The following is a 26,670-nucleotide window of genomic DNA, read 5'->3' as shown; positions in this document are numbered from 1 at the left end:
CCACAGCACACTCACAAATGACAAAGCATTATTCACAAAAAAGGACAATTTTGGGAAAAAGGAGATGGAAGGTAAATGATCAAATGATGAAAGAGCAGTGAAAAGTGCAATACTCCTGAGCAGGGATGGAGAAGAAAGGGTTTTGAGTTCAGAAAGAAGTATCTTTCTTCTTTTCTGTGCTGCTTTCTTGCACTACATGTCCATGCAACGTTTATGCTGATGTCTGTCTCTGTCTCCACTAGAGCAAGTCAGAGATGCAGGTCGAATTCTCCGTGAGTGACATTCAGGAGGTAAGAGACAGATTTGCTCTGTGATCACAGTTATGACACCTACCGTCACACCCTGACACCTGCGAATAGCCTGACCCAATGTCACATGGAGACCGTCTCTCTCAACGCGTCTTTCCTTTCAGGCACTTGCTTTCATTCACACACATATTTCTCTCTTTCCCACATGTAATCATTGTGACACCTGTCTAACGCAACACAGTTTACTTACTGAAACATACTGACGTTCAACCTACTCTCCCCCGCGGGTAACCTATCACACACTTTTCCTGTTTTCTTTTACTCGGATTCTTGGCTTGGCATGGCTTTCATGCCCGTTTTCAGTGACTGCTGTCATCCTCACCTATAGAGGAACATTTGGAAACTGTTTAACCGACATGTTTCCTCCCTCAGGTGGTCAAAGACACAGTAAACATTCAGATTGGAGACGTGAACGATAACGCACCAGTCTTCCATGGGCAGCCGTACACCGTCCACATCCCAGAGGTAAGGCTGACAGAAAGTTATGTTAACTTAAGGTGTCCAAGGTAATGCTGTACCAAATCGTCAACAATTCAATGCGACACAGCTTTTTTGAATTCAATATATATTTGACTCAATAATATTCTTATAATATACCCAGTATTTCTGCACGTAGAAGAACAAATGCTGCAACTGTCTTTCTTTCACACACACACACACACACACACACACACACACACACACACACACACACACACACACACACACACACACACACACACACACACACACACACACACACACACACACACACACACACACACGCACACACACACACACACACACACACACACACACACACACACACTCACACACGCACACACTTTTGTTCATCAAAACTGAACAGAAAATGTATCATGTGTAGCGGTGCTTCTCAAACTTTTTTCAGTAATGTACCCTCTTTGAAACATTTTCTCAGCCAAGTACCCCCTGACCGACCCCGAACATTTTTTTATAGAAAAAGCCTATATATCATTACGTTCGTTATGAACGTATCTTAAATACGTTTATTTTCTACATATCTTTGCCATTTATTGTCTTGCTTATAATAATGATAATAGTCATTTATAAATATCATTTTAGAGCACACATTTGAAATCAGTAGGTGAGGCTGTAATTTCTCCAGCTGTTACTCTCATGAGCGAGGCAGAAAATAATAGTTGTATCAGGCCAAAAAGCTGCTGTGTCGTTTATTGCACCTCAAACATTAAAACACATCCAGAGTTACGTGTTTCTGTACTTCTTCTAAGAAGAAAGGACAGTAACAGAAGATCTCTGTGGCTTCAGGCTTGATCGCCGTTCAAACTTATTAACACATTAAAGAATACTTTATATATGTAGACATGTGCAGAATATGACAGTTTAATGGTGGAGGTACACACATATTGATAGATGTCTTGTAATGCACTGTTGAGGAACCTGCGACCCAAGTTTTGCATTCATTGCATACACCGTAGTTGTCTATATGATATGTCAATAAACCTTTGAAATCTTGAAATCTTGAAAGGGATGTGCAAAATAGCCATAATATACAGTCTTTAATGAACTATTAGTAGAGAATAACGAGTAATGAATATACTTTATAGAGATCTGCAGATAAATGTTTAGTCTTCTCAAGCACCAACTATCAAATATCTCTCCTGATTGTTGGAACTTGACGATCACCTTCCCTGAATTTGACTCAGGTGTAACTAAAGTCTGTTTTAAGGGTTGTTTATATTTCACATAATTAATCAGAATGTGCAAAGTAACTAAAATAAATGTAGTGGAGTAAAAATACCAGGTTAACCTCTGAATTGTAGTGGAGTAGAATTACAAAGTAACAATGAGCTGTCATGTGGGTATATATTAATGCTGCGCATTATGGATACAAGCGATTTTCACCCATTTAGTAATTACATGTTTTAAATGTGTACACACCAATTTGTTTCCTATCGCCTAAACCTCCAGGGCTGTACACAGTTTAATACTGGCAACTTCTAATGTTGGGAAAAACGAAAACGTCTTTTAAAACTACAATTCCCAGTAGAGACGTGCCATAGAGAACATGTTGCGAAACACAATAGCCAGCATGTGTAGTTCTGGGGGGGCGTTCGAGTCCAGTTTTGAATAGTCTGCCGTGGTTTCGTTCCATTTCAAAGAGCTTGACGCTCGGCGTAACCTTGGCGCACTGCCACTCCAACATCCAATCACAGAGCTTGAAGATTAATCACGGGGTTTGTCAACGGGACTGTAGTCCCAAACGATAGCTGGGGATTATGGGTAGTGTAGTGTCTTCGGCCATCCTAAACAGAATTTTTTTCGGGTATCATATCGCATTAACAACACCACATCTGTCGTCACAGAGATCTTCTGTTACTGTCCTTTCTTCTTAGAGGAAGTACAGAAACACGTAACTCTGGATTTGTTTTAATGTTTGAGGTGCAATAAACGACACAGCAACTTTTTGGCATGTTAAAAAATATTATTTTCTGCCTCACTCATGAGAGTAACAGCTGGCAAAATTACAGCCTCGCCTACTGATTTCAAATGTGTGCTCTAAAATGATATTTATAAATGACTATTATCATTATTATAAGCAAGACAATAAATGGCAAAGATATGTAGAAAATAAACGTATTTAAGATACGTTCATAACAAACGTATCGTGGGAGAAAATACGTTTCTAGCTAAACGTAATTGAGAATGCAGTTTAGTTCTGTGGGAACGTAATTTTTAGGAGACAGGGTTGTATATATATATATATATATAATTACAATATAGTAATGTTCCATCAGTGTATGACTTATTAACTCCTTCATGCATGAATTACAACAAACTAAGGATATTTTCATCTTTATGCATGAGAAAAAAAATGTAAACTGATTTTTAAGTAATATATGTTTAACAAACCAATGAACAAAATGATATATTATGCAACATTTTTAAAATATAATACACAAATATTATAATAAAATCCACTGTGGTGCCTAATGTGCAACTATACCAATCCGAAACCCCAGGCATATACAAGAAAACAGCATTAAATTAGCAGTCTCTAATGTAGTGACCACAATGCATGAAAGGGTTTAAAAAAACAAAAACGCTGTAACTGAAAAAAATGTGCAATTATAAACAAATTATGTAATAACATTGCAATTACACTATTTAGGAGTTTTAGGCCCGATGCCTCCAGTGCTTTGGCTGATGTTGTGGAGGCTTTTTGCGTAATCTCTTGCGAGGATCTGTACTCTGTACTGTGTTTGGTGCGCTGGTTTCATCGAGCTGTTGGCTAGTTTCTCCCCACAGAAAAAACACAATGTCTGGGGCGGGTTGCCGTTTGTTGACGTGAATCCCATCAAAGCATACGCCTCCTGATATTGACGACATTTTGTTGGCTCAATTTTGTCTCTCTTTTCTTCTCCGTTGTCCATGTTCCCTGCTGTAGTGCAGCTACGTTTAAACCACGATTCCATTTCAATGTCTATTTGTTATAATATAATATTGCAACTGGCTTTCCGCTCAGCGTGGTTCCGGGCTAGAGCCTGATTGAGCTCTGGTTCTTCCTGTTTCTACTGCAGTGCAGCCGGCTCTCAGTAACGAAACCCGGTTCTTAGCTGGCCCCACTCGGCTGCCCGGCAAGAACCAATACGCTTACATTATATTACTGTACATGATACTTGTTAGACGCTTTTATCCAAAGCAACTTACATACTCAATACTGTGGACAATCCCCACAGGAGCAATTTGGGGTGAAGTGTCTTGCCCAGGGACACAACGACATGCTGACTGCAGTTGGGTTTGAACCCCCTCCGCTTACGTCGGACGGGGGGCGAGATTAACCTGAGCAATAACAGTTAATGGCGAGTACGGCATTAAAAGTTGTAACAAGCAGTAGCGCGCTGAGCAAAGTGACTAGAACACGACCACACACACTTGTAAAAACAGAGAAGAACCAGTTAAGCACCAGAAAAGCACCAGAAAAGCACAAGAACGGATCTTGAACCCTTGGTGGTTCTAGAAATATTTAATATAACATTTTATTTTCTATTTAATTTATTGTACAATGATTATTTTTGTAATCATGCATGGTATTTTTTTAATTAACCTTTTTTTTTATCTCACGTACCCCCTGCAGTACCCCCTGCAGTACCCCAACGTACCCCCAGGGGTCCGCGTACCCCCATTTGAGAATCACTGCTGATGAGTAGGACTGTACACATATCATCTCTTGTTTATAAGTTATTTGGATGGTTAGTTTATCTTATGTGCTTTGACCAACAATGGTTTACTTGGCGATAGAAAACATGTCTTAAACGTATTGTAAACGTCCACAACTCATGGTGATCACGGAAAATTCATAGTGCTTTGTGGAGCCCTGAAATAGCAGCGTTTTCTGGACCTGTGATCTTCCCAGTATTTGAGGAGTTGTCTTATAGCTCATGTTTAGAGAGTGTTCATAGCCTCCTTTTATAGCAAAGACAAACACTCTCTGCAGTGCAGACCTCAATCTCTTTTCTCCTCTGTGTTTCTCCTCCTGCTTCTCCGTCCTCTCTCTGAATCTGCTGCCTCTCTTCTCAGCTCTCACTCCTCTCCATCTTTCTCTCTCCTCTTTGCCCTCTCCCTCATCTAATCCTTGATGGAAGTAATTGCCAGAGTGGAGTGGAGGACTTCAAACAGGGGCTGAAATCCACGCACAAAAACACACACATCCACATTTATTGTTGTGTTTATATTGAGCACATACCCCTTTCTGAGTCTTCACCAAATCTTCAAAGCCACAAGCTTTTTCTCTTTTCCGATCCACAAAGTCAGGCAAATAAATGGGAGAAAGAAAGGCTGTTAAGACGGGGCTGTTTAGACCACCCACCATGCACTGAAGGCTCTCTCAGGCAATTCCATGCACTGCTCAGTTGTGTGGGACTCTAACAGTCCGCATGCTGACGTTCCAAGCTCTGGAAACAATAGACTTCAAGTTAGCCTCCGGAAAGCCATCGAACAGAGCTGTGTTCGACCCTCTGTCGTCACTAATTGCATCACTCAATGAGTTGCTGTTCATCTCAGTCCAGTACTCTTTTTATTTTACGGCAATGGGTTGTGGTAATACAATTCAGACTCTTTCAAATATGAGACACACAGTGAGTCTAATTTACCCACATGTGTCTCCACTGAAAATAGCTGAAGCCTGTAACAATAAGACAGTAACAGTCAACATAAAATATGCCAACCTTGTGTGTGTGAGCACAGAGTGAGACTAATGCAGGTGGAATGTGTTTTATCACAAATCTCAATCAACTTAGTTGTCAGTGTGCCTTTCTTGATAAATGAGACACATAAAATTCATTTATATTTTTATGTCTTTGTGTTGCAATAACAATGCAGCAACAAAGCCCAACCTCGTACACAGAGAGATCTTCATTTAGGGAACAATGTGTATGCAATGTTTTAAGAACAATGTGATTTTAGGAGTCTTCTTCCTCATCCTACCTTGTTTCCCCTTCCTCTACCTCATACTCCACCTGGTCCTGTTCCCCCACAGCTTTTGTCCCCTGCATTTGTATGGCCTCATTACCGCTGTGATCCTAACTGACCTCTAGCAGGCAAAGCAAACATGCTGCGGCATCACTCCATCACGCTGTCACTCACTGGACATACCAGAGTTACTGGAGGTTAGAGTACAATCAGCACCACTATATAGTGCTGATGAACTTTAGCACACAGAGAAAAAGACAGGAACGGATGATGGTGGTGAAGGATGGCAGAGTAGTTAAAGCATAAGAGGATTGACGACAGAAAGCTTTCAAATGATGGAATCAAACAAACAGATTGACAGAAACAACTCATAGGGCTTTAGGGCTGTTGAAAAAGAAGAGCCTTTATGGGAGGAGATATATCAAGGAGGGCCTGACGCAGCTCGGCAATGAGCAGATGAAGCAATGTGAGTGGCAAGGTGAGCGGCGCAGTAGGGAGAGCGGGAGGAGAGTGTGTGTAAATGTCGTTTTAATTTGTAGAGCCATAAAGAGGGTGAAGGGGAGCAGGTGGGCTGCTAGCATTCCCTCTGTCAGCGCTAATGAGCTGGCCAGATTTACAGCATCCACACTCAGGCAGCCAGCAGCAGAGACACTGCATTCAAGGAGCGTAGACTATCCCCCCAAATAATGTTTAGATACAACAGCAGATGGGCCACAACCCAAATCCATTATTGCATGAGATGATGGAGAGAGCCTACGACATACTGAGAAGTGTTTTTCACATTCCCTGCGCGCGATAGGTAGTCTTCTATATCAACACATTTAAAATGTTTTTGGTTTGGAGTCAGTGGAGTCTTGCTCTGAGCATCTGTGGGACCTTCCGTGGCTGCATCACTCCCCAAAAACTCTCACAAACATACCTCCCCCCAGCTGTCTGACCCTCACACCCCCCCACTGGGAGCCGCTCTCTGTCAGTGCCACCATGATAATATGAAATGCCAGCACTTACAATATCTAAGTTTGGCCCGTGTGCGACCACAATCTCAGTTTTCTCTTGTTCTTTTCGTCACTTGTATTCCTTTTCTTCTCTTTTTCTGCCATTTATTTTGCCTTAAATGAATACATATACACCAAACACATTTTCCCTGAGCCGTATTGGGATTATACACATTCAGTTTGCATGTACTTAGTCTTGGTCCATAGATGTTATCTCTAACATATCTCTGTTTTCTCATGGTCTTAGCAGGGTATACGTTTAGGTTTTTTCCTCAACTAATAGCTTTTCACAATTTAAATGCCATCTGTTTTTCTTCCCCTCGCCAATATTCCCCTTCCTCTCTGCCTACAGTAGATACGCAGTGCAGTGGAATCCTGCCTTTGATAACACAGTAATGATGCACACAAGATTGTAAAGCTGACTTCAGACCAGCGCTGTAATGTGGCACATAGATGGAATAAATGCATTGGCAGACAGGCAGGAGGCTCCGGGTGATAGATATCCAAACGTTATCGGTTAACTGTCTCTCAGGTATGTCAGGCAGGTTAGCAAATCCCTCCTCAGCCTCTGTTTTCTATCTGCCATATATCTCAATGTGCCTCTCTAACCTACAGTAAGCTCTGATGAACTACAGCCCATCTTATAGAGGAGGGCTGCCCAGGGTGGAACCCCTCAGGGGAAGTCAGAAACCTGAGGAAAGAAAAGCCCCTTCAGTCTGGGATGATACATAAAATAAATCTGTATTTTTTTGTTGTTGTAAGAAATACAATTCTGAAGAATTCAGAACAGAAGCAGGAAATGTAATCAGAAACCCAAAGTTATTTGTTTCTTAATCTGGCTCCAAGTCCCCTCTCTTTTCTTTTCTTTTCTTCTACATATTTAAATAGTCGGTGAATTGTATCAGCTGGATCATTGTAAGTTTAGAAAATAGGTGCTAACATGCAAATGAGGAAATAATAAAGTATATTCACCAACTTGACAACACATGTGCTGCTTTTCGACAACATCCACCAACTGAGTTGGTCTATTTCATCATTTGCAGTGTTTTGTCAGGAGATTTGAAATGACTAGGTTAGCAGCTACGTCAGCTGGCCAGCAGATCTGCAATAATATCAGAAGGACTCTTGCGATCACATCGTTGAAATTAGCCAATGAAACGTACTTTCCAGTAAGTTTCCAGTGACTGTTGGCCAACTTTATAATCGCTAAACGCTCCATGTCCCAGCTGAGTGCATCACTTTTGAATGTCCCCTTTCCGTTGCGTTTTGAGCTCCTGGCAGTGTTTAGTTTATGCCATATTGTATTTGCACCGTTTTGTTTATGCAGCGCTTTTAGTTAACGCTGCGCCAATTGGTTTATGTTTTCTAAATACTGTCCATATGTTGTCAAGTTTGTGGAGATGTTTCTTCATTTGCATCCATTTTGGAAAATGTGTGTTTTTTTATTTGCATAATTATTTTAACTGCAGCAAGTTTCTTCTCATAGAAATGTTTTGGGCCGTTGTAGCGCGTTTGCTCCCGTTGGTGACCGTATAAAGGCACCATGTCTGTAGAAGGAATTCATTCAAACCAGCATCATTTCACACCCAACTTTTGGCTGCTACTTTCTCAAAACAAATATGAGATGCATAGCATGATATCATTTCATGCACTAAACACACAAGCACTCACACACATGCACTCATATTTTAGATAATATTGGCAGAGGGTGTTTGAGAGTTCCTATTACGCCTGTGAATGAGCTGCTTAGTGCTTGATGTGGGCTCTGGCAGCAAAACAGAGACATCTGTTCTTTGATGTGCCCTCTGTCGCTGTCAGGTAGAACATGGATAAATCTGCTTCCTTCCCTTTTCTTCTTTGCCTTCTTTCCACTTCTGAATGCTTTAATTCAATCCCTAATCTTTTATCGCCTTGTGGCCTGTAGGCTATCTCAGCAGGTTACAGCACCGAAAAGTAATTTGTTTACCGGATTACAAACAGATATTTCAGCTCTAAAGCAGCCACTACAGTATTTTGATGACTAAGGTTGTTGCAGTTGCAAGGTTCTCTGGGGGAAAAAAACGAGTCTTATTGGTAGTGAAATACATTTATTTAGAAATTACAGTCATAAAGTATTCGGGATTTACCTTCTGCACATTTATCCTCCACACGGAATGCACACAAACCAAAAAGGAACAACATCTTTATGGCACACACACACACACACACACACACACACACACACACACACACACACACACACACACACACACACACACACACACACACACACACACACACACACACACACACACACACACACACACACACACACACACACACACACACTGCCTCTAAGAAGTTGGATTTAGGCCATAATGATTTCAGTATCATCTCTCCTGGTCTCCCCTGTAGTGTAATTGAATCTAGTGGTTACTGAGCTGAGTGGTGGCTGGTTGACAGGCGCAGGCCTCAAAGAGAATTCTGCCTGACACTAAGACCCTGAGCCCCATAGGGAGGGATTTAGGGAGAAAGAGGAAAAAAATGGATAAAGTGAGAAGGTTAAATGGGAAGCAGTCCATTTTGTACTCACCTTAGGCTCCATTTCTAACTTAAAATAACTCCACTGAAGAATTTCAGCAGACATTTTCCATGGCATATATGAAGCTGTTCCTTAAATCACAAATACAGTTAAAAATAAAGTGTTTTAAGAAGTGTTGCAACAGTAGATCTTTCTCCATCTGTCTGTATGATTATGTCTGACAGCACTGATTAGACTACAGCAAATGATCGTCCTCCACAAACTAATGTAAATCGTACACCAACTTCTCCATTTTTTATTCAGCACATTACATATGGCTAGCTTATTTTTTGTACAGGTCCAGGATGTTGTACCAGCTGTTTGCTCACATACTTCATGCAGAAAGAGTCCTTTAATTTCAGTTTTTGCATTTCATTGATTTATTTGTTGTGTGTGTGTTGGGGTGTAATTCTCCATCTGCAGATATTGACTATAGATGTCTACTATATACCGGGTTCAATCTTACAGGAGTGAGTGCAGTCAGTCACTTCCATCAAACATGATTCATTTGTGGACTTCAGTAAGCCTTTCAGGGCAAGTGGTTGCTTAAGTGAGTTGTCAGAGAAGACGCCGTGCCTGTAGAACACTTTTCCTTTCCAGTCTAGGCGTTAACGCAACAAATACTGCCTGGGCTTCACGTATGCTGCCACTCGTGAAGGTAAATCACCTCCTCTTCCTCTCTTTATCTTTCTGTCATTTACTTTACTTTACCCACTGAGCATGAAGAGCACCTTGATTTGCGTGCCACGCAGAGATGGGCGCAGATTTGTCTGTCAAAAAAAAAACAAGGCTCGTGTCTGTGAGTGACCACAGAAAAGTGTATTTCTGAGAGACAGATAGGGGGAGAGGGAGAAGTAAGGGGGAGAACACAAGGAAACGCTGTGTGAGAGGGGCAAGATTGAAGGGAGATAGAGAGAACAGCTTGCACTCCCAAAAGCCATTAAAGTTTGATTCACCCACTCCTCACTCTTTGAATAAATCAACCTGTCGTTCCCCCTCTCCTTTTCTTTCAAGTGTGTGGGACCCACCCTTCCATCCCCACCCCGCCTTTGGCGCTCTCTCACCATCTCCTTGGCAGGATTGCGAATTCTGACAAGGTTTTGCTAACATCCAAGACAGTTGTGCATCTTGTCAGACACTCCATATTGTGCAGCAGCTTGTGTGATTGTGTGTATGGTTATGTGGGACACAGAGAGAAAGACAGATTGCGAACTCTCATCACTTTATGCGATGTGTATGGAATCATTATGCTGATAAAAGAAGAAAGAAATTGACGTGTGGGGGAAAAAATGGTTCAGATACAGGCTTTGCCTTCAACCTCACCAGGGCTCAATTTTGGCATTATACAAATTCCTCCAAGATTCTTTTCCCCTGTCTTCCTCTCAATATGCACTCCCCTCCACATTTGTCTGTTTACCCCCCTCACTGTTCCTCAGACCGTGGCTAGATTTTCCTTAATAATAGAGCTTTATAGCCTTTCCAATTTGCTCAAATCTATTTTGCCTGTCACTTCAACAATTGAGATGGAAGGGAGAAAGGCATTAAAGGAAAATAATGCATTCAGAGAAGACAGGAATAGGAATACTAAAGAAGTACTGTTGCTACCAACAGTTGCCCTTCTTTTGTTGAACAGTGAGCTATACTGTAGATACACAACAGCTTCCATAAAGTCAAATATGATCAACTTGAATCACACCATGTACTCTCTTCTATATAAATAATGCAGTAGCAGAATTTTGATTCATTTTTGATCAACGCTTCCTACTTTGAAAGTTTGATCAGAGTTCACGGGCAGCATTTGAAACTGTGATAGAGACTCCTCAGCTCTGATTGGTTGTTTATTTTGCTCAAATATCACTGAGGCCAAAAAGAGCAACATGTGTTTTTCACAGATCATCCATCTCATTTACACCTGTCAGGATAAAGGGCATGTTTCAACAAATGTTATTTTAAATTAAGTTTACAGCATTGGCTTTAATAGCCATGCTTTGCCACCGCATTCACACTGTTTAATTTACACCTCAGAGCCTAGGTTTTGTTATATTTCAGCAGGCATACATGACAACTACAACAAACACCCATCAAAAATAATTAAGGTGACAAACAGATGTTTAAGATTCAAATAACAGCCCATCATTTTCAAATGTCTGCTGCATTTTCAGGTTGTCATTTAGTCAGTCTGATGGTTCCATTAGTGTCTTGTTTGGTTCTTGATCGGTCTTTCTAACAATATGATTCCCCGGAAGATATTCTAGTGAATAATTTCCCCCAGAGGTTTAACCCTTCATGTTGTTGACACTTTTCCATTAGTGCGGTCTATATCTACTACTTTAACACAGGCAAATGCAAAAAGAGCTTCCCCCTTACACATTTTAATTCCATGGGACAGTGCAGGTTTTATTTTTATAGCACCTCCATCACATTTTACATTTTAGGCCCACTTCAGGTGAGGCTAGAAAGGCAATTCATCATATATTAAAAATGCACCATATGGCCCAGCTCCATAGTGGCAGCTAGTAGGGGTTTCAGTGTTGTTTTCTCTCTAGGATTTTCTACTGAATCTTTGGACAGAAGACATTTTCAAATATACATTATACTGCTACTGTTTTGAATGATATGTCTTCTGACAAAATTGCTTCACGGCTTTGTTTGATTTGGACTAAATGTACCTTGTGTTTTCCTTCACCGTACACTATCTTACCATGGCTGTGTGAAGGTATTTTATCGGAATATAGTGTGTAACAGTTTCAGAATGACTTTAATTATAATGTTTACATTAGCGAACCCTGACAGAATCTAAATAATGAACTCAGACAAAAGGTTTTCTAACATTAAGACATTTGAGTTATGGGTATATATTGTGAATAGTAGCTTGACTGTGACCAACCATTTGCTTTGGGAGGAATGTCACCAAAGTCCCTCCTCACCCCTCCTAATGAAACTCCCTCTGTCCTCCACCCTCTTCCTCTCCACCTCCTTCTTGGCTCCCCCTTCCGTGGTGTCCCAGACATAAGTGCTCCTCTCCCCCTAACTTCAAGTCCTCTCTCTGTGCCCCCCAAAGACCTGGCTTATAGAAAAGGTAGGTTTAAAGGGGGAGACAAGAAAGAAGGAGGAAGCAAGGGAAGAAAGGAAATTGAGACGTTACAGCCGTAACACTAATAGGAGAGATTGTGGCAGGAGAGAGGCTATTGGATGGTAATTCAGCTAGATTATGAGAAAAGTGTAAGGCAGCTAAAAGCTACTGCTAAAACAAACGTTAGGAGAACATTGAGATGTTTTTGCATGAGCGAATATTCAGACATTTGAAGACACAGACAACTCTCCACACTTTTCTCGTTGAGTACTCCATAACTGGTGTCATGTCTCATCACCACAATGTAATTGAATCTGACAACGTGACATTCTACTAATTGAGATAAAGAGAGAAATGCAAGGGGAATGAAAGGATGGAAATAACAGGTTGTGATATTTGCTTTTAATAATAATAATAATGCATTACATTTTTTATTAGAGCGCTTTTACAGGTGCTCAAAGCGCTTTACAAGTACACATTACACATATTAGACATGTAAGAGTCATTACTGCGGACATTACCCACAGGAGAAAATGTGGGTAAAGTGTCTTGCCCAAGGACACAACGGCCTGACGCAGTGGCGGCCGAGGCTTTTGTTGTAGGAAGTACCAATTGCCATATAATGATCACTTTATACAGGAGATGATTAGACATGTTGCCATTCTGCATTAGTGTCTTTGGGGCTGTTAGAGTTTTTTAGAGATCTATCATCATAAAATATGCTCTCAGCCTCAGCATTGTAAACCTTGGGTACAGTTAGACTGAGAGTGCAGAGGTTTTTGTCTTGACCATATCCGTCTTATTCCTACATGCAGTACTTGTCTTTGCTTGCTTGTCTCTCTGTCATTACATTACATTGCATTTAGCTGACGCTTTTATCCAAAGCGACTTACAATAAGTACATTCGACCAGGAAGACACAACCTTGAAGAAAACAGAATCATATAAGTACATCAGGTTTCATAGAGCCAAACATTTCAAGTGCTACTCAACTGGCTTTAGATAAGCCAGTCCTTTATTAGTATATACGTGCTTTGTTAATAAATCTATCGCTCGAAGTGGAGTCGAAAGAGATGAGTTTTCAGTTTGCGCCGGAAGATGTGCAAGCTATCTGCTGTCCTGATGTCAATGGGGAGCTCATTCCACCATCTTGGAGCCAGGATAGCAAACCCACGTGTTTTTTGCCGATGGGAACTTGGGTCCCCCTCGCAGCGAGGGTGCAGCGAGTCGTTTGGCTGATGCAGAGCGTAGTGCACGTGCTGGGGTGTACGGTTTAACCATGTCCTGGATGTACGAAGGGCCAGATCCATTCGCAGCATGGTAAGCAAGTACCAGTGTCTTGAAGTGGAGTTACCGGAAGCCAGTGAAGGGAGCGGAGGAGCGGAGTGGTGTGGGAAAATTTAGGAAGGTTGAAGACCAGACGAGCCGCTGCATTCTGGGTGAGCTGCAGAGGTCGGATGGCACATGCAGGTAGACCAGCCAGGAGGGAGTTGCAGTAGTCTAGGCCAGTGGTTCCCAAAGTTTTTGTGCCCAAGGCACACCAAAGGACAAGTAAAAATCTCAAGGCACACCTATTGTGCAAAATAGCCCTTATAACACGTGTTATCACTCATATCATGTAAAATATCTGTAAATGTGCATAATTATTTACTAATGCCAAATAAAATGTGACAAAGACAACTATATTACTCATGAAATATTTATTAACGAAATATTTCAGAAATTAATTTGAAACTTTATCAAATTAGGCTTCATCAAAGCAGCAACACACTCATTTAAACCAGACAGGTCACAAAATAAAAAATGAGGCAAAGGAAACTCAGCAGAAATTCAGCACAGAGAACTGTCAATGCAAGGAAGCTGCATTGTCCATGGTCCTGAACTACAAATTATAAATGTAACATTTCAGCAATCAGCATTGAAACATGTGCTATTGTAAATATTTTGCCGACTTACAAATGAGTGAGAAACATGTGCCTGTCGGGGCGCGCAGAATTTTTTAATCCTTGGTGGCACTGAGGAGAGGGCCACTCGCAAGTCCTGTTCAACAGAGAGCCGTGACCTCCTGTTGTTCTTCATGTAAATCAGAGTAGATAACGCCAACTCCAGAGATGGGGTCGTTACTAATTTTTTTTAATATATTACATATTACTTTTAAAAAAGTAATATATTACACTACTTTGTTACTATCTATATAAAGTAACTCGTTACTTTACTCGTTACTTTACTCGCCGAGCACGTACGAACTGCGCATGCGTGAGTGGCAATAACTATCCTTACCAGCAGGCAGCGGTAGTGTGTATTTGTCATTCAAAACAGGCAACAACCGGAAGACAGAGAAGAAGAACAGACTGCGTGATATAAACAAACAACAAATAGCGTGTGCGGTAGCGTCACCTTAGCATGTGTTCTTTGCAGGTGTTTGTTGAGGTTTGACGTGGTGTTTACAGCAGTGGATAACAGCTTCTGGCCTGGACACAGTTTGCACCTCACCGTCACATTCCTGTCTATTCTTCGGACGAACTCAAAATAATGGGCATACCTCCACCCCTCGAAAGTTATCGCTGACTCAGCCATGTTTATGCAGCACTGCACGTGGAGATGTGGACGCACAAGTCGCGCAGATTACGTACATATAAACCTACAAAGTACTGATATAGTAAATAAAACAATTATTATTTTTGTGTAGTTGTATATTGCAATAATAACGTATGGTTGTCACAAAATCCCACGGCACACCCGGACTTGCCTCACGGCACACCAGTGTGCCGCGGCACACCGTTTGGGAACCACTGGTCTAGGCGTGAGATGACGAGAGCCTGGACCAGAACCTGCGTCGCTTTCTGTGTCAGCTGGGGACGTATCTTCCTGATGTTGTAAAGCGTGTATCTGCAGCAACGGGTTGTAGCAGCGATGTTTGCAGTGAAGGACAGGTTGTTATCTAGGGTCACACCCAGATTCCTTGCAGTCTGAGTCGGGGAAACAACTGAGGTGCTGATGTTGATTGTTAGGTCAAGAGTGGGACAATCTTTTCCCGGAAGGAAGAGCAGCTCAGTCTTGTCAAGGTTGAGCTTGAGGTGATGAGCAGACATCCACTGAGAGATGTCAGCTAGACAAGCAGAGATGCGTGTGACGACCTGGGTCTCTGAGCGGGGAAAGGACAGAATTAATTGGGTGTCGTCAGCGTAGCAGTGGTATGAAAAACCATGCGGGCTAATGACTGATCCGTGTGAGTTTGTGTACAGGGAGAAGAGGAGGGGACCAAGAACAGAGCCCTGAGGGACCCCTGTAGTTAATTGACAAGGGTCGGACTCAGACCCTCTCCAAGTCACCCTGTAGGTACGGTCTTTGAGGTATGAGGTGAGGAGGGAAAGTGCAAAGCCTGAAACTCCAAGTTTTTGGAGCGTGCGAAGGAGGATCTGATGATTCACCGTGTCGATTGCAGCAGACAGGTCCAACAGGATGATGACAGAGGAGAGGGATGCAGTTTTGGCAGTGTGCAGTTCCTCAGTGACAGCAATGAGAGCAGTTTCTGTGGAGTGACCTGCCTTGAAACCAGACTGGTGCGGATCCAGAAGGTTGTTCTGATGGAGATAACAGGAGAGTTGTTTAAAGACAGCGCGTTCAAATGATTTAGACAGGAACGGGAGTAGAGAGACAGGCCTGTAGTTTATAACATCTGACGGGTTGAGAGTGGGTTTCTTTAGGAGAGGGTTTACTCTTGCCTCCTTGAGACTGTTTGGAAAGTGACCAGAAGTTAGAGAAGTGTTGATGAAATGGGTGAGAAACGGTAGAATATCAGGAGCGATAGTCTGTCCCCACTCCTTTCTGCTGCAGAGCTACATGAAGTGATTGCAAACGGACCCTAGTGGTGCTTTCTCTGCATGTGCTCCCTGGCTGTTGGGATATGTTTGTCTTCCTGTGTCTGAATGTTCAGTTCTATTCAGTATGATCAACGAGTGGATTGCGCAAAAGGTGGGTGCCGTGTTTACTGGCATACTTCCAAAATATGACAACACTTATCTCTTATTCTTCATATTCACCATAATTAAACTAGAACACTTATACCAACTATAAAGTTATGGACATTTCCCATAAAATTAGCAACAACACATATTATTTCATTCACATACCAGAAAAACATAGACTTTGAAAAGATATCTTTCAAGATTTTCACATACAATAGTAATTGGCTCTCATCAATAATGACATGAAGACATCATTGTAAGCTGTGATAATTAGTTGATTTGCTTTCATTATTGTAGTCCAGTTTAGTTCAGTAAGGAGGAGGCAAATGTGTTGGACAAATATATTTTACTGGCATGGCAGTTTCTTCTGTTTTCGAATCATAGTATTTCAGCTGAGGTGTCATTGACTCTGACCAGAACATACAGTGGGGCAAAAAAGTATTTAGTCAGCCACCAATTGTGCAAGTTTTCCCACTTAAAAAGATGAGAGAGGCCTGTAATTTTCATCCTAGGTACACTTCAACTATGAGAGACAGAATGGGGGGAAAGAATCCAGGAAATCACATTGTAGGATTTTTAATGAATTAATTGGTAAATTCCTCGGTAAAATAAGTATTTGGTCACCTACAAACAAATTAGATAGTTCACTTTAGTCTAAGTTATCTCAGTGGGTCTCAAACGTTTTGATCACAATTTATGTAAACACATATTTCCAAGGCACTCCTTTATAATTATTGGGATAAAACAGGTTTGAAATCATTCCAATGTATACTATAGGACAGTAAACCAGACATATCGTTTTAAACTGGAGAGATAAAAAAATATGCATAAATAAAAAAGTAAAATAAGATATGAATGAACAACAAAAATAAAATACGTTACATGTATTTGTTATTGGCTATGGTAGGTTATTGGTTATGTTCACATACTTATTTGATTATTAAAATGTAAACCGATCTTTTTCATATGGGTGTTTAGAGTTGTACCCCCTAGATCTAGTCTCTAGTAATTCTGCTTAAAGTGCACCAGATTGAAGCATTTTACTTTAAAATGTTCAAACATTTCTTCCCGGTATGCCTGAGATATGCTTGTTTTTCTCAACAAGAACTGTTTTTAAATGGGGGGGGGGGGGGGGGGGGGTTCCTTTAAATGTTGGACTGTTGCACTGTTGTAGCTTCAGTGGTTCTCAGGTTACAGTTACATAGCAGTGAACATAAACAGATTGATTAATGTGAATATTACTGTAAACTAACCTGTGTAAAGGTTTCTCGAATAAATGTAATTTTTTTGGTGGAAGAAGCATGTATAATTTTTTTACCCTGCCCCTCAAAGAATCGGAATTGAGAACCGTTAAGAACCGAAATCGAAAAGTAGAATCGGAATCGGAATCAGAATCGTGGAAATTCAAACGATACCCAACCCTACACGTCTGGCACTGCAGGATTTGAGTCCCTGGCGGCGTAGTGTGTTACTGATGGTAGCCTTTGTTACTTTTGTGATCATTTTGACCCCACGGGGTGAGATCTTGCGTGGAGCCCCAGATCGAGGGAGATTATCAGTGGTCTTGTATGTCTTCCATTTTCTAATAATTGCTCTCACAGTTGATTTCTTCACACCAAGCTGCTTACCTATTGCAGATTCAGTCTTCCCAGCCTGGTGCAGGTCTACAATTTTGTTTCTGGTGTCCTTTGACAGCTCTTTGGTCTTGGCCATAGTGGAGTTTGGAGTGTGTGTTTGAGGTTGTGGACAGGTGTATTTTATACTGATAACGAGTTCAAACAGGTGCCATTAATACAGTTAAGAAGTGGAGGACAGAGGAGGCTCTTAAAGAAGAAGTTACAGGTCTGTGAGAGCCAGAAATCCTCAGAGTCCTTTACCTCACTGAGCTGAAGTTATCAGCCTCTCAGTCTGACTGGAGAGGACTCTCCCTCCACATCATTGTAGACATATCTTCTTCTAATATCCGTTAGAGCAGCTAGCACCAGATGCTAATAACAACAGTGCCGGTACCGGTGCACCCTCCCTTTCTCCCTCGCTCACTCGCACTTTGTCTGTGAGCTGCGGGCGCCAGATAAACCAACATCCCCCATTTCCATCACTTGCAGCGCCCATCGTACAGGGCAAATGAAAAGTGTAACCGGGATGAAAAGGGTGTTACATTTACTTAATTATGAATGTTGTTACATCAAGGCCGAAAATTAGGATGAGCCCCAACGGTCCAAACTTTTTGTTCCCTCCCAGAGCTGTCAGTGCAGCGCCTCCACAGATCTGGCACCCTAGGCGAACATCTATAACGCCAGTGCGACGGGCCGGCCCTGGTCTCAGGTTACGCTGTAGGAAGTGTAGGTATAACGCTACATTTCCCGCCCCGTCGCAGTCATACAGTAGGCTACGGAGAGCGGCGAGAAACATTTCCTCAGGCATCGAAAAGCGGAACCGAAATTCACATTTCTAAATGATGCCGTTGGAATCGAAATGTTGGAACCTGTTCCGAACCGGAACCGGTTCTCGGTACCCAACCCTACAGACGTGTCCCCCTGCTTAAGCCAGTACATGTCCAGGCCTGTCTGAAGTTTGCTAGAGAGCATTTAGATGATCCAGAAGAGGATTGGGAGAATGTCATATGGTCAGATGAAACCAAAATAGAACTTTTTGGTTAAAACTCAACTAGACGTGTTTGGAGGAGAAAGAATGCTGAGTTGCATCCAAAGAACACCATACCTACTGTGAAACATGGGGGTGGAAACATCATGCTTTGGGGCTGTTTTTCTGCAAAGGGACCAGGACGACTGATCCGTGTAAAGGAAAGAATGAATGAGGCCATGTATCATGAGATTTTGAGTGACAACCTCCTTCCATCAGCAAGGGCATTGAAGATGAAACGTGGCTGGGTCTTTCAGCATGACAATGATCCCAAACACACCGCCCGTGCAACGAAGGAGTGGCTTCGTAAGAAGCATTTCAAGGTCCTGGAGTGGCCTAGCCAGTCTCCAGATCTCAACCCCATAGAAAATCTTTGGAGGGAGTTGAAGGTCTGTGTTACTCAGCAACAGCCCCAAAACATCACTGCTCTAGAGGAGATATGCATGGAGGAATGGGCCAAAATACCAGCAACAGTGTGTGAAAACCTTGTGAAGACTTACAGAAAACGTTTGACCTCTGTCATTGCCAACAAAGGGTATATAACAAAGTATTAAGATGAACTTTTGTTATTGACCAAATACTTATTTTCCACCATAATTTGCAAATAAATTCTTTAAAAATCAGACAATGTGATTTTCTGGATTTTTTTTTCTCATTTTGTCTCTCATAGTTGAGGTATACCTAGGATGAAAATTACAGGCCTCTCTCATCTTTTTATGTGGGAGAACTTGCACAATTGGTGGCTGACTAAATACTTGTTTGCCCCACTGTATGGCTTGGTCTACTTGATCTACTTCATATAGTAAACAAATCTCTTCACTCAGGTATTTTTCCACAGGCCCTGAAAACTGCAGTCATTAAACCGCTCTTAAAAAAGAATAATCTAGATCAGTGGTTCCCAAACTTTTTGTGCCCAAGGCACACCAAAGGACAAGTAAAAATCTCAAGGCACACCTATTGTGCAAAATAGCCCTTATAACACGTGTTATCACTCATATCATGTAAAATATCTGTAAATGTGCATAATTATTTACTAATGCTAAATAAAATGTGACAAAGACAACTATATTACTCATGAAATATTTATTAACGAAATATTTCAGAAATTAATTTGAAACTTTATCAACTTAGGCTTCATCAAAGCAGCAACACACTCATTTAAACCAGACAGGTCACAAAATAAAAAATGAGGCAAAGGAAACTCAGCATAAATTCAGCACAGAGAACTGTCAATGCAAGGAAGCTGCATTGTCCATGGTCCTGAACTACAAATTATAAATGTAACATTTCAGCAATCAGCATTGAAACATGTGCTATTGTAAATATTTTGCCGATATATTACACTACTTCGTTACTATCTACATAAAGTAACTCGTTACTTTACTCGCCCAGCGGTAGTAGTGTGTATTTGTCATTCAAAACAGACAACAACCAGAAGACAGAGAAGAAGAACAGACTACGTGATATAAACAAACAACAAATAGCGTGTGCGGTAGCTTCACCTTAGCATGTGTTCTTTGCAGGTGCTTGTTGAGGTTTGACGTGGTGTTTACAGCAGTGGATAACAGCTTCTGGCCTGGACACAGTTTGCACCTCACCGTCACATTCCTGTCTATTCTTCGGACGAACTCAAAATAATGGGCATACCTCCACCCCTCGAAAGTTATCGCTGACTCAGCCATGTTTATGCAGCACTGCACGTGGAGATGTGGACACGCAAGTCGCGCAGATTACGTACATATAAACCTACAAAGTACTGATATAGTAAATTAAAAAGTAATTATTTTTGTGTAGTTGTATATTGCAATAATAACGTATGGTTGTCACAAAATCTCACGGCACACCCGAACTTGCCTCACGGCACACCAGTGTGCCGCGGCACACCCTTTGGGAACCACTGATCTAGATGCTTCAGTAATGAACAATTACAGGCCCATATCAAACCTCCCATTTCTAGGTAAAATCATTGAAAAAGTTGTTTTTCAACTGTTGAGTAATTTCTGGCATTTAAATAACTGTTTCGATGTGTTCCAGTCAGGCTTTCGTCCCAACCACAGCACTGAGACTGCTCTTGTAAAGGTCTTTAATGACATCCACTTAAACACAGACAGTGGCAGAACTTCAGTGTTAGTATTATTAGATCTCAGTGCTGCGTTTGACACTGTTGACCACAGCATATTACTAGACCGACTAGAAAACTGGGTGGGACTTTCGGAAACAGTTCTAAATTGGTTTGAATCCTACTTAAAGGACAGAAACAACTTTGTTTCTATAGGTAAATACACATCTGAGTTGACAAATATGACATGTGGGGTTCCTCAAGGCTCCATTTTGGGGCCTCTTCTCTTTAACATCTGCATGCTACCACTGGCTCAGATAATGAAAAACAACAAAGTAAGTTACCATAGCTATGCAGATGACACACAAATGTACGTAACAATTTCACCAGGAGACTATGCTCCAATTCAAACCCTGAGTAAGTGCATTGAACAAATCAATGACTGGATGTGTCAGAACTTTCTCCAATTAAACAAAGATAAAACTGAGGTAATGGTTTTTGGAGCCAAGTCAGAACATATAAAAGTTAGCGCTGAGCTTCAGTCTGCAATGTTCAAAACAACAGATAAAGCCAGAAATCTAGGTGTAGTCATGGACTCTGACCTGAGTTTCAACAGTCACATTAAAACAGTTACTAAATCAGCCTACTATCACCTAAATAATATATCTAGGATTAAAAGACTAATGTCACAGCAGGATTTGGAAAAACTTGTCCATGCTTTTATCTTCAGTAGACTCGACTACTGTAATGGTGTCTTCACAGGTCTCACTAACAAATCTATTAGAAAGCTGCAGCTGATTCAGAACGCCGCTGCTCGAGTCCTCACTAACACTAAGAAAGTGGATCACATCACTCCTGTTCTGAAGTCTTTACACTGGCTTCCTGTGTGTCAAAGAATAGATTTCAAAATACTGCTGCTGGTTTATAAAGCACTGAATGGTTTAGGCCCAAAATACATTTCTGACCTCCTGCTAAATTATGAACCATCCAGATCTCTCAGGTCTTCAGGGACTGGTCAGCTTTCTGTCCCCAGAGTCAGAACTAAACATGGTAAAGCAGCGTTCAGTTATTATGCTCCAAATATCTGGAACAAACTCCCAGAAACCTGCAGGTCCGCTGCAACTCTGACTACTTTTAAATCCAGGCTGAAGACTTTTCTTTTTGTCGCTGCTTTTAATTAAACTATTCATATCTTAGACTGCACTGTAACTTTTATCCATGTACTTTTTCTTTTAATGTTTATTTTATTAGCTTTTCTTTTTAATGACTGATTTTAAATGCCATTTTCTTAATCTCTTTCATTTTTTGTAAAGCACTTTGAAAAGTGCTATATAAATAAACTTGCCTTGCCTTGCCTTGTTCAAACTTAGATTATCTCAAGTAATACTTCCTGAAGCCTATTCAAACAATGTTGGGATATTGTTATTTTTTGATCAAAATAAGAATTTGTTAACAGTTATTGCTCATCATCAGGCTTATGTGTCTGCCTACTACCTCTTCTTATTTCTTTCTCTTACAGTTGTTAAAAACAAAAAAGCCTGCATGCTAATGCTTATTTCAGTTTTCTGTTTTACTTTGCTCATCAAAGACCTCAGTACTTTAAGGGTTCCTTAGCTGATAAGCAGATGGAGGCATTTAAATGTTCTGTTTGTATGGTCCACGCTGAAAGTAAGAGATGGGATAGATACGTTTAAACACACAGACACACTCATTCCCAGTATCTTTTGGGGAGAACTACTGGCATTCTTAAAGCACTGGAATAATGCATGGGAAATGAAAGGTGCCTGGGGTCATAGTGCAGAAGCAACACAGCCTGGATATACACTGTGTACTCAGATAGGCCTGCGATTGCATGAAGTCTTTGAATAATGCATTGGATGGGAAGCATGTATCTTTATACTGTGTGTCTGCGGAGAGACACCTGAGACATTAAGGCTTGTGGAAGGTGGAGCCCAAACTGCCCTCACAATACCCTGTGCCAGAGGCTACAGATAGAAGGAGATGTTGATAAAGTGTGCAGTGTACCTGCTGTAAAGGACCAGACTGCCAAACGGAGAGATTCAGGGAAACAGAGTTGACAATATAGTGAAAACACACAAAAGGCTTGAAATACAAGGATACAAGGAGGAGGGAAAGAGAGACAGTGGAAGAAAAGCAGCAGAGTACATTGAATCCCATGTGATGTTGCTGAGATGAGACGGTCTCAACAGCAACTTGGGCAACACGGTGTGTTGTCATTATTGTTTTTCGACTTGTGGGTATTGTGCGAGTCATCTTAGTGTTTATATGTCTGTCATTTTCATGGACAGATTTATTTTTACCGTGACAATCATGCAAGTTGCAGTCACAAACACTTTGTAGTTGTAGATACTGTAGGTCTGATCCAAGCAAGGGCACCGGGAGTAGGGAGTTAGGAAATGGGGAATGCCCCCCTCCCAACACACACACTTAAGGACTCTGGCCTTATTTGGCTGGTTTCATCCCTTACAAAATGGTCTCTAGTTTGGATATAGTTTTAGAAAGTGTTACCTTTGTTAAAGAACTGTAGAAGAGCAGTGAGGCAGACCATAATGCGCCAACCAGGAAAACTGACATGTAAGACTGCCAACCTCTTTGGGCCCCCGCAGAGTGTTATTTCCCTTTCACAGGGCAGGCACATATAAACAAACAGATTCCCACTAAGGCAATCTTATGGCACCCAAAACTGTACATCTAACCTCTAAATATTGGACTCTGAGAGAAGTCTAGCCTGGCTCCAGGTCCCAGAATTGCTGACTACATCTTCAGTTTCTTTTCAGCAATTGAAATTGATCAAATATTGAGCCAACCACAGCTATTTAGGTATAATTGAGAAATGGAAACGTCCTCTTTCTGTGCCAATTGCTGAAAAAGTATACAGTACTAAGTTGCTCAAAAGAGTGAATCAGATGAATGCTGTTGTCAGAACTTCATTTGAAAAAAATGAAATATAAATGTAGATACTGGAGTTTCTGTGACCAGTGCACATTGAGGAAACGTTTGGAGACACGATGTGAATATGCAAACTGAATAGACTGGTGGTTTCAACATTTCCTTCTGTGGCCACAATAAGACATCATTAATGTCTCATAAAATGGAAATGTAGATCATGGTCTCTTTTTGGCATCTGGGTAATCTTGACCTTGTGTCAGCCAACACTTCTGGGGCCTTACAGGTTACAGTAGTTGAAATGGAAGCAATTTTCCTTTTGTTTTTTCTTGTGTGTTGCTCAGAGTCTCCACTTTGTCTTTGTCGAAATCTCTCCCCACCGCTTCACTTTATCTCTCCCCTCTGTGTTAGTTCCGGGTAATTGCCTGAACAATGTTCCCTTCACTCCCAGTGAATTCAATTCAGACCACTTGCACTGGTGAATGACTGCAAACATAACGGTGCTTCCATTAAAAAGCCTCTCCAGCCCTACGTACAGTATTGGATTATAAAGCTGTGTGATGCCGTTTCAGATGTGTACCTTCACAGGTGATTGCCCTCTATATGAATAGTAAACGATTATGACCAAGAACAAGAAGCAGCCGACTAATTGAGCAATGCACTTAACCACTTAACATGCTAATAAAGCTGTGCAGGTGTATGGATGCTGCAGGTTGAGCCCTCTGCCTTTACCTCTGCTTCTGGTCGCGTGCACACACACTCAAGAAAAGAAACCTACAAACTCAAACACACGCATCGCTTCAACCAGTCCCTTAGTCCCCTATGTCTTTAAAAGAAAGTGTGGACTGATTAAAGTCAGAGTTTTATGGGAACTATGTGTGAAATATGACTAAATAAATAAATAAAGCTAGAATGTCTTGCCCCTCTAGGCAACAGACGTTTATATGATAATCAGCTCCACTCTAATTTGCATTTAATTCTATTTTAAAAAATGACTTCTCAAAAAGAAAAAGTGATGAAGAACGGGAATAATATGTATGAGAACAAGAGATGCTATAGAAGGAAAAGCAAATATGCTTTATGATTTGCCTTTTACTGTTTTTCATCAGGTAGATCATTTTCTTTATTTTGTTTCAATATGAATATTTCCTCGAGGGTCATACGGTTCATAATGAGAACATAGATGTAGATGTTTAAACAGTCCACTATTCATATGAATACCTATGAATCCTACTCTGCTTTCTTTGCTATGAATCCTACTTTGTTTAATTAAAAGGCAGTCTTGGACTGAAAAGACTAAATCAATTAATATGACCAGCTCTGGCTAGAATTGAGAAGCTTCCATCTGATGCTTTTAGCACTGAGCTTTATACCAAAAGAGGCAGAACTATAGAAAATCTGCATCAGTGCTCTCAAAACATTTGTCTTTGCTCATGAGGGAAATGCTTGCAATGTAGAGCCCTAACCAGATTGAATTCCTGAACGATTTGACAAAGTCAGATTAGGGGGTTTATGACTCTCAATCCTATAATACGGCGCTTGAGCTTCGTGAGTAAGACCAGAGCAGTGGTAGTAATGTACGTCTTGTAAAAAAAACCAGTACAACATGTCATTGCCAGTGCTGCAGTGCTGCGTATCACTCAACATGCTGCTTTACAGTTACATTTGATACATTAATCATTTTAACCTTAAAGTTTTTTTTTACAAAAATACAAATATTAATATAGCAGCAACACTACTGCAGTGAATAGTTGAAGTGGAATAATGTCTACCTGAACAGAGAATGAAGTCATGCTCCCTCCGTGTGTGCGCTTCTACACAGTTGGCATTCCACGTAATTGCCACCCTCTGGGTAACAGGTTAACACTGTTAGCGCTCTTAGTCCCCGTTAGCTTGCTAGTTAGGTATTCAATATATACAATTTTTTAATCACTCAATTGGCTTGAAGACATACTGTATGAATTATACCAACCCATTACTCTTTATTTTTATGTTTTAAATGTATTGTTAAGTCTGTTTCTTTACTGTTTTGTAATATAAGTATTCTGTGGTAGGTTTAAGACCCCGAACAAGAAGACGCCATGCCTCGAGTTCTTACATAGCTAAACACGGCACTTTTAACACTAGAACCGCCAGGGGTCGCTGTATACCTAAAACCGCCAAAGGGTAAAATGTACCCGCTATTAGAATGCATTGATTTGCAAGGTAAAATGTTCTTTTATTATTTATCCTACTAGAACACAGGGTTAAGAGTGAGTTTTGATCGCACAGTGATGAAACTTATACCAATAGAATCTGTGGACTCTCAGCTTTTCATATTCTTATAGTTCATTGCATGAAGTATAAAAGATTGCTACCGTGAGTTATGTGCAAAGTGTCTAGCTATCTATCTCTATATCTATATCTCAATATAAGGAACCGCAGTAAACAGGCATTGCTATAGCAACACGTCATGTTTATGTGGCGCGAGATCAATAGCGTAAGGTAAATATTACCCGCTGGCGCTGATGGGTATAAATGGCAATTATTTTGGGCTATTTTTTCAATCTGACTTCATATTGACCATTTTTAACAACAGAGGTACAACACACTTTCAGGAAAAGTCACGGACTGGGAGACTTGAATATTTTATTGAAAACAAGTTACATACAATCAAGAAACAGCTGCGGGTAAAATGTACCCGTTGGCGGTTCTAGTGTTAAATATA

The 26,670-nt window shown here is 41.0% G+C and overlaps 1 protein-coding gene across 4 annotated transcripts in view; it reads left to right on the top strand.

Annotated features, from left to right (window-relative positions):
• cdh23 (cadherin-related 23) overlaps positions 1-26,670 on the top strand; it is a 221,556-nt gene that overhangs the window by 59,742 nt on the left and 135,144 nt on the right. For all 4 annotated transcript variants that reach the window (XR_004569981.1, XM_034226090.1, XM_034226097.1 and 1 more), the window contains exons 5-6: positions 243-290; positions 681-773. Coding sequence is in view for 3 of the 4 variants with exons in the window: in XM_034226090.1 (XP_034081981.1) it covers positions 243-290; positions 681-773 (141 nt within the window). In the remaining variant the exon portion in view is untranslated. The remainder of the gene's footprint in view (positions 1-242; positions 291-680; positions 774-26,670) is intronic.

This window comes from Gymnodraco acuticeps, unplaced genomic scaffold (genome assembly GCF_902827175.1).
Source record: "Gymnodraco acuticeps unplaced genomic scaffold, fGymAcu1.1, whole genome shotgun sequence".
Taxonomy (NCBI): domain Eukaryota; kingdom Metazoa; phylum Chordata; class Actinopteri; order Perciformes; family Bathydraconidae; genus Gymnodraco; species Gymnodraco acuticeps.
This window is presented reverse-complemented; position numbering and strand designations above follow the sequence as displayed.